This window comes from Lontra canadensis, unplaced genomic scaffold, assembly GCF_010015895.1.
Source record: "Lontra canadensis isolate GAN:19392208 unplaced genomic scaffold, GSC_riverotter_1.0 scaffold142, whole genome shotgun sequence".
Taxonomy (NCBI): Eukaryota; Metazoa; Chordata; class Mammalia; order Carnivora; family Mustelidae; genus Lontra; species Lontra canadensis.
In genome coordinates this window covers 1018824-1033568 of record NW_022631136.1, presented here as the reverse complement: position 1 = coordinate 1033568, position 14745 = coordinate 1018824, and the positions used below count along the sequence as shown (strand labels likewise).

At 38.8% G+C, this 14745-nt stretch overlaps 1 protein-coding gene and 1 pseudogene across 4 annotated transcripts in view; one reads left to right on the top strand and one right to left on the bottom strand.

Annotated features, from left to right (window-relative positions):
- ARNT (aryl hydrocarbon receptor nuclear translocator) overlaps positions 1–14745 on the top strand; it is a 70432-nt gene that overhangs the window by 54518 nt on the left and 1169 nt on the right. For 2 of the 4 annotated variants that reach the window (XM_032843587.1, XM_032843584.1), the window contains 10 exons: positions 2583–2717; positions 5034–5108; positions 9209–9360; positions 11635–11745; positions 11900–11972; positions 12144–12255; positions 12432–12534; positions 12918–13065; positions 13872–14034; positions 14408–14574. In XM_032843587.1, coding sequence (XP_032699478.1) covers positions 2583–2717; positions 5034–5108; positions 9209–9360; positions 11635–11745; positions 11900–11972; positions 12144–12255; positions 12432–12534; positions 12918–13065; positions 13872–14034; positions 14408–14574 — 1239 coding nt within the window. The remainder of the gene's footprint in view (positions 1–2582; positions 2718–5033; positions 5109–9208; positions 9361–11634; positions 11746–11899; positions 11973–12143; positions 12256–12431; positions 12535–12917; positions 13066–13871; positions 14035–14407; positions 14575–14745) is intronic. The other 2 variants (XM_032843586.1, XM_032843585.1) reach the window with 2 other exon arrangements.
- LOC116858823 lies at positions 7103–7347 on the bottom strand (annotated as a pseudogene).

Sequence of the window (14745 nt, the reverse complement as noted above, 5' to 3'; positions counted from 1 at the left end):
CTCTGTTAAGGGTCTCACTGAGGTCCTTCATTCTCTTCTCAAGTCCTCTGTACTTTAAAGTCTACTTCAGGTGTATTACTTATCTCTGTTTTGTTTCCGTCTCTTGCTGTGATTTTGTCCTGTTATTTCATTTGGAGCATATTCCTCTGTGTCCTCATTTTGTCTAACTCTTTGTTTCTTTGTGTTAGGAAATTCAGGTACAGCTCCTGCTCTTGAGAGTAGTGACCTATAGTGCCACGTCCCCTGTTCATCAGAATGTAGTGCTCCAGGGGTGTCTTATATGTATGTTATGTGTGCCTTGCTATTGTGACTGAGCAGCTTTTGCCTTTAGTCCAGTCGTCTGCAATGGCTCTCTTTGTCTATTGTGGGCAGGGTTTGGTCCTTGTATTGGATCATTGTAGTGGGCCAGTCTTGGGCTGCTGTGGGCTTAAGTTGAGTCAGACCAGGCATTTTCCAGATATAAGTAGCTCTGAATGCATAGGGGTGGGGTGCATGATGTTAGCAAGGTTTGCAGGGGTCTGCTACAGGAGGAGACCTGGTGTTGCAGGCTGGCTAGCGGGGGTATGCCCACAGGTGTATGCATGAGTGGGGCATGCTGTTAGCAAGTGAAGTACTGAGTGTTGGTATCACACTGGCTCCTGCAGATGTCAGTGTGTTTGTGCTAAGGGGGAGTGGGGAAGGGAGGGAAATGGCACTAGCCAGCTCCTTTAGTACTGGAGGAATTTTCCAGTGATCCTTGCCTCTCCAGCACATGCTCTGAAATTAGTAAACAAATCTCCCTCCTTTATACCCTGGGTGTTTTTCAGAGTGCTGCTTCTGTGCTTTATCTCCATGGGGCTGTTTGTTGTGCTCTCTCTTTAAGGGTGGGGACTTGGTTTCCTCTTGCCCTCCCAGCTTTCCCATGAGCCTGCTGATACTTAAGTGTTCCAGGTTTTAAGCCCTGCTGTTGGTAAGCAATTCTTGAAATTCAGCCCCTCTGGTTTCAAACCAAATGTTATTGGGATTTGTCTTCCCTGTGGGGTCTCCCTGGTGTGATAGTCTGTTTCTCTCCCTTCTCTGTGCCCACTGAGTTCTTCCTTCCTGTGGACAGTCCACGGGTCCTTTTAGTGTATCCATTTAGTCTTCCTACTCTCTTCAGTGTGGCCTCTTCTCTGCATTTAGCTGTAGAGAGTTTGTTCTCTAAATCTTTGGTTCCTTTTCTGGGTTATTTACACTGAAGCGGCTGTTATCTGGTTGTATCTATGGGACAAGGTAAGTTTAGGGTTTACCTACTCCACCATCTTCCCTGGAAGTCCCATATCATTCCTTTTCAGTGAGAACTCTCCTTCAGGACTTGTTCATGTTATTTTACTTTTACTCTCTAAATACAAATGAGTTCTGTGAAACCCCAGATTTTGGGAAGAACATAGCATTCATAGTTTGCTTCTCTTCTTGGATAGCAGAAGTTGAAAAGAATAAGAGAAAGAGGGAGATCTTTCCCCCCTATCTTTCACACTGTGAACTTCATAGTGCTGAATTTTCTCTTTCTAATTAATTTCTTCTGCTTCTACACAGAAGAAGAGAGATCTGTTTTTTAAAGATTTTGTTTATTATCAGAGAGAGAGAGAGGGAGAGAGAGAGCACAAGCAGGGGGAGCAGCAGGCAGAGGAAGAAGCAAGTTCTCTGCCAAGCAAGGAGCCTGATGTGGGACTCGGTCCCAGGAATCTAGGATCACGACTCGAGCCAAAGGCAGACGCTTAACTGACTGAGCTACCCAGGCATTGCAGGAGAAGGGAGATCTTTTTATTTAATTAATTTATTTATTTACTTATTCATAATAATTTGTTGCATTTTTTTTTTAAGATTTTATTTATTTATTCGACAGAGAGAGATCACCAGTAGGCAGAGAGAGAGAGAGGAGGAAGCAGGCTCCCTGCCGAGCAGAGAGCCCGATGCAGGACTCGATCCCAGGACCCTGAGATCATGACCTGAGCCGAAGGCAGAGGCTTAACCCACTGAGCCACCCAGGCGCCCCTTTTTATTTTATTGTTATATGACTAGAAAGGTGGAATTTTCTTTTCATAAAACTAGATAAGTTTCTTGGTTACTGGGGACTAATTTTCTAATCAAACACAGCCTAGCTAAATAAAAGTAGGTAAGTTTTGGGTTGAATGAATTTTAATTTTTTCACAAAGTTGGTATAGGATACATATGTGGGAGTGGAACTAGCCCTCTTACCCTCTCTGATTGTGATTGTCATTTTTTTCCTGTTTGGATGAAATATGGAAGCTCAGAAATTTCTAAAATTGGAAGTGTCGTGTCTATATATGTGACCATGAGGAGATGGGAAATGTATCTGTAAAGAATGGTATCGGGGTGCCTGGGTGGCTCACGTGGTTAAGCCTCTGCTTTCAGCTCAGGCCATGATCCCAGGGTCCTAGGATCAAGTCCCGCATCAGGCTCCCAGCTCGGCAAGGAGCCTGCTTCTCCCTCTCCCTCTGCTGCGCCCCCTGCTTGTGCTCTCTGTCAAATAAATAAAAATCTTAAAAAAAAAAAAAAAAGAATGGTGTCATTTTATCTTGTTTTTATCTCTTTACTTTCAGGTAACTAGTTCTCCCAACTGTACAGATATGAGTAATATTTGTCAACCAACAGAGTTCATCTCTCGGCACAACATTGAGGGAATCTTCACTTTTGTGGATCACCGCTGTGTGGCTACTGTTGGCTACCAACCACAGGTGAAGAACTGGAGCTGTTCAACCATTGATACTAAAGCCTGTTTTCCCTTGGTTTTGTTGAGATTATTCAGTCATGTATTCCAGAAGAGCCAAAACATATCAGGCCCAGATCAGAAAAAGAGATGAACCTATTCTAACTGTAGCTTAAGTTATTCTCAGGTTTCTACCAATGTTATTCATCCAATCTAGAAAAATATGGCTGCTCTCACATGGGAACAGTGGGCATGGATATGTATTTATTTTTTGTTGTTGATATTAATACAGATAATGCAGGAGAGTTCATTTTAATTAGTTGTAATGGTATGACCATCGTTAAAATGATTTATGTAATCACTTAGGTTAGGTACATAGTAACCCACAAAATACGCAAGTTTGGCCCTGGTTATTATGATTTTATTGAGATTTCTCATTCAGCAGAGCAGGTAGCTATACCAGAGTTGAGCAATAAATCATTATAGAGCCCTTCAAAACTGTATGACCAGGAAAGACTTCTGGCTATGGCTCTGTGAAGAAGTTGGCAAAAAAGAGGTCTTGAAAAAGAATAAAGTTGGAGGATTTACAGGACTTGATTTAACACCTGTTATAAAGCTTTTGTCATCAAGGTAGTGTGATATCTGTATAGGGATAGATATACAGATCAATAGAACAGAATATAGTCTCTTCACATTTATGGTCAACTGATTTTCAACAAAGGTGTCAGGACAATTCAGTGGAGAAAAGATTCTTTCCAACAATGGTGATGGCAAAGTTGTTTATTTCCCCACACACAAAGGACATAGACTCTTACTTACACCACAGAGATCAACTCAAAAACATAAATGCACAAGAGGTAAAGTTATAAAACTTCTAGAAGAACATAGGAGATTATCTTTGTGATCTTGAGTTAGACAAAGTTTTCTTCTATGACACCAGAAGCATGGTTCACAAAAGAAAAAACTCATAAGTTGGATTTCATGAGAATTAAAATTTACCCTCTTAACAGGACATCATTAAGAAAGTGAAAATATCATCCACAAACAGGGAAAAAATGTTGCAAACCATATACCTGAAAAAGGATTTGTATCCAGAATATACAAAAGAAGTCTTACAACTGATTAAGATAAACAGACAAAAAGATAAAATAAAATAAAAGATACGATAAAAAGGGCACAAGATCTGAATAGACATTTCACCAAAGAAGAAACATGAATGGCATATAAAAAGATACTCATCATGGGGCCCCTGACTGGCTCAGTTGATGGAACATGTGGCCCTTGATCTTGGGGTTGTAGGTTCAAACCCATGTTGGTTGTAGAGATTATTTAAAATCTTAAAAAAAAAAAAGATGCTTATCATCATCAGTCAGTAGGAAAGTGCAGATTAAAACCACAATGAGATACCATTGTATGCCCACTAGAATGTGCACAGTGAGATACCACTATATGTCCACTATTATCAAAAAGTGTTGTAAGAATGGGGAGAAATTGTAACTGTTAGACATTGTTGGCAGACCTGTAAGATGGGATAGCCACTTCAGAAAAACATCTTGGAAAAAGAGTTTTGTAAATTGTAAAAAGTTAAATGTATACATAATCCTGTAATCTAGCAGTTCTATGCCTAAGCATTTACTCAAGGGAAATGAAACCTTTGTTCACATAAAGATTTATATACAAGTGTTCATAGTTGTATTATTCACAGTAACCCCAAAGTGGGAAAATTGGAAATGTCCATTAACTAGTGAATGGATACACAACTGTGAAATATCCATGTTAGAATACTGCTGAGTAATGAAAAGGAATATACTATTACTATGTGCATCAACATAGATGAGCTCCAAAAATCTTAAGTTACATGTAAGAAATCAGACCCAGTAGACTACATATTATATGATTCCATATGACATTTCTAGAAAGACAACACTAAAGCAGAAGGGAGGTCACTGGTTGACTAGGAGGTTGGGAGCAGATGTTGACTACAAACAGGCAAAAGAGAACTTTGGGAGCAGTGGACATGTTCTGAAACTGGATTTTTGGTAATGTATGAATATGTTAGAGGCCATCAAATTGTAGATTTAGAATGAGTGGATTTATGTGTACATTAGACCTCAAATGTGTAAAAATATAGCTAAAATAAATATATAATGTTCTGAAAAACAGAAATGTTCTAGAGGCCATTTGCTTAGCAGATTCTATATTCTTTTGTTTCTGTCCCCCCCCCCCCTTTCTATAAACCCTAGGTTAAACACAGGGGACATAAAATCTAAGTCGTTTACTGATAGGCCAGGAAAGTTAGATAATCATAGAAGTGTCCATCTTACTCCTCTTTTTTCACTTCTAGGAACTCTTAGGAAAGAATATTGTAGAATTCTGTCATCCTGAAGACCAGCAGCTTCTAAGAGATAGCTTTCAACAGGTAACTTTTCCCCATGGTTGGATCTGAATAATATTTTAATCTAATACTTGTTATATTAATTCCTCAAACATTTATTGACCACTGATTGAGTACTGTGACAGGCATCATAATCTTATGTCCTTTAAAACAAAACCTGTATTTTTAAGGAACAGAAAAGGACTAGTGTTTTGAAACTATGGATAATACCCAAGGTATTTTGGCTTTGGCTACTCAACTGTCCTGTATCCAGCTAGCTGTATCCAAGAGACTCTTTAAAGTGCTTAAAATATTCTAGGCCTCACTGAACTGTGGGTGGTGGTAGGAATAATCATTTCATGGTTGTTTTTTTTTTTTTTTTAAGATTTTATTTATTTGACAGAGAGACATCGGGAGAGGGAACACAAGCAGGGGGAATGGGAGAGGGAGAAGCAGGCTTCCCGCTGAGCAAGGAGCCTGACACAGGGCTGGATCCCAGGACCCTGGGATCATGACGTGAGCCGAAGGCAGACACTTAACAACTCAGCCACACAGGCGCCCCTCATGGTTCTTTTATAGATCATTAAGAGTTAACTCTAAACGAATAAGATTTTTATTTATTAAATGTCTGAATTTTAAACAGATTCTTGGGCTGTAGCTCATATCCATCAGCTCATTCAGCTTTAGTACTAGTCTTATCCCCAGTGGCTTTTCCAGAACTAATACCTTCACTGTGAAGCTCCATGAGTTTTCCTAGTTCAAACTTGGGCTTCTTCAGCATTTTTCCTTTTGTTACAAAGACATCGTGCAGTGGACAAACAGATTGGCAAGGTTTTTCTGTGTCTTTTCTGATGCTATCTGGAATCAGCTTATTGACCACTTCTTTCAAGTCATTTGTCTTCACCTCTCAGGTCATGATTTCCATCATCATTTTCCAAATTCGGCAGACCTGTTGATATTGAGCATAGGAGGTTTTCTGAATCTGATTGTTGCCTTTTTTAGTAAAACCAACACAAAATAGGGGCGCCTGGGTGGTTTATTTGGTTAAGCGCCCGACTCTTGATTTCAGCTCAGGTCATGATCTCAGGGTTGTGAGATCGAGCCCCAGGTCAGGCTCCTCACTCAGCTGGGAGTCTCCTTGAGATTCTCTCTCTCCCTCTGCTGCTCCCATCTCTGCCACCCTGCATGCATGCATGCATGCACTCTGTCTCTCAAATAAATAAATCTTTAAAAAAAATTCTGTTAAAACCAACACAAAATAGGCAAAGCAAGTAACCATTGGTAGTCTTAACATTACCATGAGTTTCAGTCATTGTTTGCCATTTTTTGACCATAGAGCACATTTTGTCACGGGTAAGATCCATGCCATGGAAATTACACAGTAATTAGATTGAGTTTTCTAAGTGCAGCTTCATCATTCTGCAGATCAGCAAGGCTCACTTCAAAAACACGATCCTGAGGCCATCAGATGTGATTTTGGTTCATTGAGTTCTCATGATTAGTGTTTTTCAAATATTTTTTTATATTGAACAAGTAGGTGCTTTCACATCGTGCCTGTTTTTATTAGAAAATGGATCAATCACTTCTTGGCTTCCTTTTTGCTATCTTTTGTTGGGTGCTTGTTCTTGCCATCCTGCATGGCACTGCTCCGGAAGCCAAAAGGCAAGAGTTAATAATTATAAACTCTTTTTTTTTTTTTTTTTTTAATAAATCTTCCTAAGAAACTCAGAAAATAGTCAACTTAAGTACAAGAAAGCAAAACCTTGGAGAGGAAATTACTGAAGACAGAAACAAAAAGAAAGGAGAAATGAACAAAAACTCTTTCTACTATTGGCATAATCATACTTCCATTCATGTTCCTCATACAGTGGAAGAGAACCATGGTGCATATATTTATATATATACACACACACCTCCCCCCACAGGAGGCCAGATACAAGCCATCTGCTCAGGCACTCACTTGGAGGCAGAAACATTCCAGTGCACACAGGTTGCCCCTGCAGCTCGAGCTGGCTTTAGGCACCTAAGTATTCCCCCTGAGGGAGTGCCCCATTCCTGGAGCTATTGTAATACCAGGTCGATGTGTGGTGTGGATGAGGAGCAATCTCCTATTCCATCTCCCTGCTCCAAAAATCCATTTAATATATTGTCCTCATATAGAGGACGTGTCATATATTAAACTGGAAGGCAGCTATGCTCACCACTATACCACCAACGCTGTCATATATTAAACTGATAGGAACAGATACTACACTTGATTTTAGCCAGAAGGCCAAAAATAAACTGACTCTGTTATTTTCAGGCACCAGATTCTGAAAATAAGTGGTGAATTTAATTTCAGTACAGGTTTGGCTTTAGGAAGCAGTTCTTTATAGTAGACTGATTTCCCTCTTTGAGCCTCAGTAGTGTTCTTACACAATAGGTATAATAACAGTACTTAAATTCAGAGGGTTATTGGGAAGATTAAGATAATGCATTTAAAGCAAATAACCCAATGTCTGGAGAAAATCAGATGATGGCAGTAAGATGTCTCTCTTTCTCCTGGAACTTCAGCATTACCAGTGCCATGCACTCAGCTGCAGCTTGCAGAAAAATCACATTTTGTGTTTGTGTAGGCTCAGAGAAACCGTTCTGAAAAACTATTCTGACTTCTGTTGAATCCATTCAGAACTAAGGACATGGGCCTTCAGCAGTGGGAGAAGATATTGTACAGTGTATTTTAAATTCTTGAAATTCCTAACCTTACAATTTCTGGTCACAGAGTATCATTTTATCACTTCTGGAAAATGTTTATTGCAAAACAGCTTTAATGACTCCTGTATACTCTACATAATCTTGAGGTTATTATTTTGACATTAGTTGCTGCTATGATTTTAGGGTACTTAGATAAAGGTGCTTTTTAATGGAGGGTCTCCAACTACTTACTTAGCTGCTGATTTCCTGATTTTGGTATTTCTTAAGTCTAGTTGGATTTATATTTCTTTTTCAGTAATAAATTTAGTTATTTCCAACAAAGCTTGTTTTCCTTTTTTCTCCATTTTGGTTACTGCAGTGCTGTGTGTCACACTTGATTTGTGAAAAGCGTGTGTGTGTGTTTATGTGTGTGTGTATAAAATGTGCCATTTTATTATTGCTAAGTGAAGTATGTCTCATTTTCTTCTGTAATTCTCAGTCCGCTTTAATGTCAGCAGTTATTTCCACACAGTTATTTCCACACTTAAACACAAATGTTACCACTTTTTGTTTAAAAAAAAAATATCTTATAAAGGCTAGGTATTTTGAAGCACTGGGCTTATACTTCACTGGAATAGATATATACCTTAGTAAGCAGGTTTCAAATCCAGTACTTAGTTATGTACAAATGTAATTATATTCATTCTGTATATATTTCACAGTGAGCACATGTAAGAATTAAAGGCTGTTTAATATTGTTTAAATGTTCATACCTCATATCTTTTTTATCATGTTAAATAAATGTTGATGTTCTTTAAAAAAAAATTGAAAAACAATGTAGCCCAGTGCTTGACATATAATAACTATAAAATAAATGTTAGCTACTAATCTTATTTATTGTTAGAGAGAGAGGTTCAAAAGATAATTTTCTATTTCATAAGACTAGAAACTAAAATAATCTAAAATTACTTTATTTTAAAAAACAGAAACAAAACAAGGCTAAAGCCAACTTATTTTTATTTATAGAAACCTCCATGGCTGCTGTGAAAACAAATTCTCAAGGTTTGGGGGGAAAATCTAGGATTGAGGAGCAACATGTAAACTATTCAGTATCAAACTACAAATTTCTACAATAGACGTGTGAAGCTAGAGCCACATATCTTTAAGGGATTTTCCACGAGAAGTGGGGAAACAGTCTTTATTTTCCTGGAAAAAAATTGTTACTCCTGTTTGACTTTGACAAGAGTGATCAGATAGCTGCTTGGGACTCTGGGAAGAAAAATAAGTATACCTCCTTATTATTTAGCACTTAGCTTTCATTCCACATGTTGTTTCATCAGTAACCTTGAAAGAGACTGGTACTTCAAGGACAGTATCACACAAATCTTAGGTTTGTAGAAATGGGAAATTTAATAAAAAATTCTAAAGAAAGTTTTTTGTGGGTTTCACTGATAGCATGAAAATTTTTTCAGGTGGTGAAATTAAAAGGCCAGGTGCTGTCTGTCATGTTCCGGTTCCGGTCTAAGAACCGAGAGTGGCTCTGGATGAGAACCAGCTCCTTTACTTTCCAGAACCCTTACTCAGATGAAATTGAGTACATCATCTGTACCAACACCAATGTGAAGTATGTACCATAAAGGCCTTTTCCAAGGTTGGGATGTCTCATGGGCCAAGTCTGCTTAGCTTTATCAAGCTGTCTCCTACTTTTCTGCTTTACTACTTTTGTGGTAGTAAGCCATTAGTCTGAAGTTCCTCATCTTCCAACTTACTATAGGATTTGGGGTAGTTCATCCAGGTAGAATAAGAGTTTTAACAAATAGTACTTCAGAGAGTAAGTTCTGAGATGTGAACAGTGTGTGTTTCAGTTTTATGCTTCAACCCTTTCTAGAAACAATACTGATTTAAATACCAGTTTATTGCTCTGTTCTGGAAGGATTTTCATCTAGAGCAGGTGTCTGCAGACTCTTTTTGTAAAAGCCCAGATAGTAATTAGCTTTGTGGGGCAGATGGTCTCTACTGAATTATCCAGCTCTGCTATTACAGCGTGAAAAGAGTCCTAGCAAATGAAATGAACAAAGACGGCTATGTTCCAACAAACTTTTATTTACAAAAACAGGCAGTAGACTGGATTTGGCCCATGGACCGTAGTTTACTTTAGACCACAGCTACATCCACTCTTGTTAGTTTTTATTCCTTGATTCCTTTCTGTTTGAGCTTTTCTTTCTCAACTTGGTGAAAACCAGTTTTTGCAATAGATTGCACATGCCATGAAGTACACCCATTTAAAGTGTACAATTTTTTAGTATGTCACAGAGTTGTACAATCTAATCTCAGTACATGATCATTTCCCCTAAAAAATTCTGTACTCATTAACAGTCATCCTCCCCATTCCCCAAGTCCTATATGACAACTAATCTAGTTTCTGTCTCTTTAAATTTGTGTGTTCTGGACATTTCATATGAATGGAATCATAGCAATACATGATTCCTTATAACTGACCTCTTCTGCTTCATATAATGTTTTAAGGGTCATCTGTGTTGTAGCATTTATCTGTACTTTTTTTTTTAATTGCCAAATAATATTCCTTTGTACGGGGATACATTTTATCCATTCATTAGTTGATGGGCATTGGGTTATTTCTAGTTTTTGACTATTTAGAATGCAGCTATGAACATTTATATACTAGTTTGATGTGGATATGTTTTTATTCTGTTGGATATACCTAGGAGTGGAATTGCTGGGTCACATGGTAACTTTGAGGAACTGCCAAACTATTTTCCAAAGCTTCAGTATCCTTTTACACTTCCATTAGCAGTGTAACGAGGGTTCCAGTTTCTCCATATTCTTACTTTTTCTAATATACAATCCCGATGGATGTCAGTTGTCAGGTTACTTCTTTTCCATTTAATCCATCTATATAGAATTGGCCCTGAGCCTAGCTCTTGAAGATCTGCGTAGAAATTATTATCAAGTATAAATAATACCTGGTGACAACATTGAGTCTGTGTCCTCCTTCTCTTAGGACTTTAAAGTTTAATTCTTATCTGATTAGTATAGCAGAGCGGATTGAGTTAGTAATTGTATTTACTTAGGACGCACGTATATGGTTGTGGTCACTGTAGTTTCCTAGGGTTTCTTTTCGGTTTTGCATCTTTATATTACAGAATAACTAGTATTGTTTTTCCATTTTGTTTAAATTTTGAAATTTTAAGTACTTTTAAGAACTTGTTTTGGGGGCACCTGGGTGGCTCAGTTGGTTAAGCAACTGCCTTCGCCTCAGGTTATGATCCTGGAGTCTCAAAATCGAGTCCTGCATCGGGCTTCCTGCTTGACAGGGAGTCTGCTTCTCCCTCTGATCCTCCCCATCTCATGCTCGTGCTCTCTCTCTCAAATAAATAAATCTTTTAAAAAACTTGTTTTTGGAAATAATGGTGTTCCCTATTTTTACATACTGTTTTCCCTACCAGTTTAATTCTTAAAATTTTTAGATAAACACTTTTTTCAGAAACTTGGAAAGTATGAAAAACTATGACGGAAAAAACTTTTCACTATCCAAAAAGAGTCTTTGTTAATGTTTGTATATATACTGTCAGTTTTTTAACTTATGCTTTTAAAAAACCACAATATACAGATAAACTCATATATACCAATTAGGTATCGAATACCTAAAAGAAATTAGAACCCAAACAGGATAAGCCCTTGTGCTACAGGACATAGTTTTTGTTTGTACCTTGTCGCCCATGGTATGAAATAGCTGCTGAATTGAAGTTACTTAAAGGATTAAACTTCAAAAGGGAATTTATTAGTTATTGCCTCACTTATAATGAATCTGTACAGGTTTATGTGCAGTGTCAGATCCTTTTTTTCTTCTCTGCTTGTCTGCTCTCTGTTTTCTCAGGAACTCTAGCCAGGAACCAAGGCCTACACTGTCAAACACAATCCAGAGACCACAGCTAGGTCCCACAGCTAATTTACCCCTGGAGATGGGCTCAGGGCAGTTGGCATCCAGGTGAGAAATGGTAGAAGACTCGTAAATGATCAGTGGTCCAGAGAGTGGGCATCTGCAGTTGCATTTGTTGGTTTATTTATTTGTTGGTTTAAGCCCTTTGCCCACATTAAAAAAAAAAAAATTCTTTCTCTCCTCACTGGCCTTTAATATATAGACAGCAGCAACAGCAAACAGAACTCGATGTGGTATCAGCAAGAGATGGACTGGCTGGCTACAGTCATTCCCAGGTAAGTGGTGTCGTTGTCTTTGAAGAAGACTGTGATCGTTTCCTTAAGAAATGTCCCCCAGTGCCAGTTAGATTGTATGTGCATCTTTATGTGAATGTTAGGGTTATTGAATTGCCATGTTAAATCTTTCATGGTTATTTTTATCATTGTATTCCACACATTTCTGTTCAGCCTGTGACAACCACAGGGCCAGAACACAGCAAGCCCCTCGAGAAGACAGATGGTCTGTTTGCCCAGGATAGAGATCCAAGATTTTCCGAAATCTACTCCAACATCAATACGGGTGTGTTTCTTCCTCATTCTCCTTTTAAATTCTCATTCCAATCACTTACTGATATGCCTGCTGCTGCCTGACATCTTCCCACTTAATCATAATACCTCATGAGTAAATAGGAACTTGCCGAACTAATGTACTACAGCCCCTTGACTGGCCCTCCCCCCACTCCTTTTGGTCCACAGATCAGAGTAAAAGCATCTCCTCCAGCACTGTCCCTGCCACCCAACAGCTATTTTCACAGGGCAACACATTCCCTCCTACCCCCCGGCCGGCAGAGAATTTCAGGTGAGCCCCTTATGTATGTGCTGCTTTATGGGGCAACTGAGGCATTCAGTTGCTAAATCCAAGTTTTATTCTTCCCTAGCTTTCTCTGGTTATTTTAGACAAAGCAGTAGAATTTGTAGGGCTTAAGATGAGGCAAGCTGCTTTTCTTCCTCCTATTTCTTTGCACCTGTCCTGTTGCTATGTTATAGGTTCCATCTCTGTGTGTCCTGATTGGTGTGTGACTGTCAGTTTTTCTCATCTTTTCCAAATTTTGTTATCAACTTTTCCTTAACCCCAGGGAAATAAAGGGGACCTAGTAATAGCAGTAGATTGTCCTGTGATTCCTAGATTTTGTAGTAAACCCATCCTTTTAATCTTTTACTGCACTATTTGTTCACTCCTAGAAGTAGTGGTCTGGCCCCTCCTGTAACCATCATCCAGCCATCAGCTTCTGCAGGGCAGATGTTGGCCCAGATTTCCCGTCACTCCAGTGCCCCGCAGGGAGCAGCCCCAGCTTGGACCCCCAGCACCCGCCCAGGCTTCTCTGCTCAGGTAAAAGCATCTCCTCTGTCTGTCCCCTGTGTACTAGTTTTTCTTTGGTTAGTTAGGCTTTTTTCCATATGTAAAATTATTGTCATCTATCTTAGATAACTTCTCCCCAATCCCCACCCCCTACCTTCCAATTTTTCTTTTTGTTGGAAATAGCTAGATAATTAAAAATATAGATAATCCCTAAATTGCAAAGTCTGTGGTTTTCACATACTCACTTTTATTCAGAATTGTTCACATAGAACATGTTAAACAGATTTGATTTATAGATTTATTTAGGTACTCAGTTCTGAGTTTCCATTTTGTACTAGAAAGTAAAGGAATAAAGGAGAAAATTAATTTTAATTTATACACAGTGATGTCTGTTTATTTTTAAAAAGTGTTTAAGAGCCTCATATAATATATATTATATATGATAAGCTTAAAGCTAATATTTTTTCATATATTAACATATGCTTATATTGCACAGCAATATTTTCAGTAAGAAAGCCCAAACCAAAAAGCAGACTCCAAAATTGTTATATGCAGTATGATCTCAGTTGCATAAGAAATGTATAGGAAAATAAAAACTGGAAAAATTCTCACAACTTTCAGTGTATGAGATAGTTCTTTGCTCTTTTCACTTTGTCATACCTGCCTAAAAGTAGTGTCAAAGGAAATTGGCATTAATTAGAAGAAATACAGAGTAGGAAGTAAGTGATGAGCTTGGCTCAAAAGAATCCAGTCATTGACAGAAAGTTGACTTGTAGGAATGGCATGTGCAATAATGTTAATGTTCCATTTGTTCTCTATCCCTTCCTGTCTTTCAGCAGGTGGCTACTCAGGCTACAGCCAAGACTCGTTCTTCCCAGTTTGGTGTGGGCAACTTTCAGACTCCGTCCTCCTTCAGCTCCATGTCCCTTCCTGGTGCTTCTACTGCATCACCTGGTGCTGCTGCCTACCCTAGTCTCACCAGTCGTGGATCCAACTTCAGTAAGTTTCAGATGTGAAAGGAGGGTAAACTGGAAAATGACACCACTAAAGAGAAAGGATTTGGTAGTTAAAACAGTTTTCTTGGGTCCTGGGTACAGTGACAGTCCATTTGGAATTTAAAATGTACCCACATGAGGAAGACTTTAGCCCTTATGTAGAAGTATATGAGTTATATATTAAATAATGAGCAAATTTAATCTAAATGATCAAAGGACTCTTTTTGGAAAGGCTACTCAGAGAAGAATTAATTTGGGGCTAGGTTTTGAAGTAGACGAGGCATTGATTAACAGAAGAGCGAAAGTATCTGTGTGCTAGTTTGTCCTCGCCAGTGGAGTTAGTGGTTTAAGGTTGGTTGTCCTTTCTGTATTTCTAGCTCCTGAGACTGGACAGACTACAGGACAATTCCAGACACGGACAGCAGAGGGTGTAGGCGTCTGGCCACAGTGGCAGGGGCAGCAGCCTCATCATCGGTCGAGTTCTAATGAACAACATGTCCAACAGCCATCAGCACAGCAACCTGGGCAGCCTGAGGTCTTCCAGGTGAGAGGGTGAAAAGACTTCAAAAAATCAGAAACTGGAGGAGAAAGGGTCAGGGAGCAGAAACAGAGAAAGAAGTTTGCATATGGACTGAGGTATTTGGGAGTATGTGGGAGAAGCCAGAGTGGGGATGTATAGGGATAGATGTCATTAACTGGAACTTACTGGGTGATG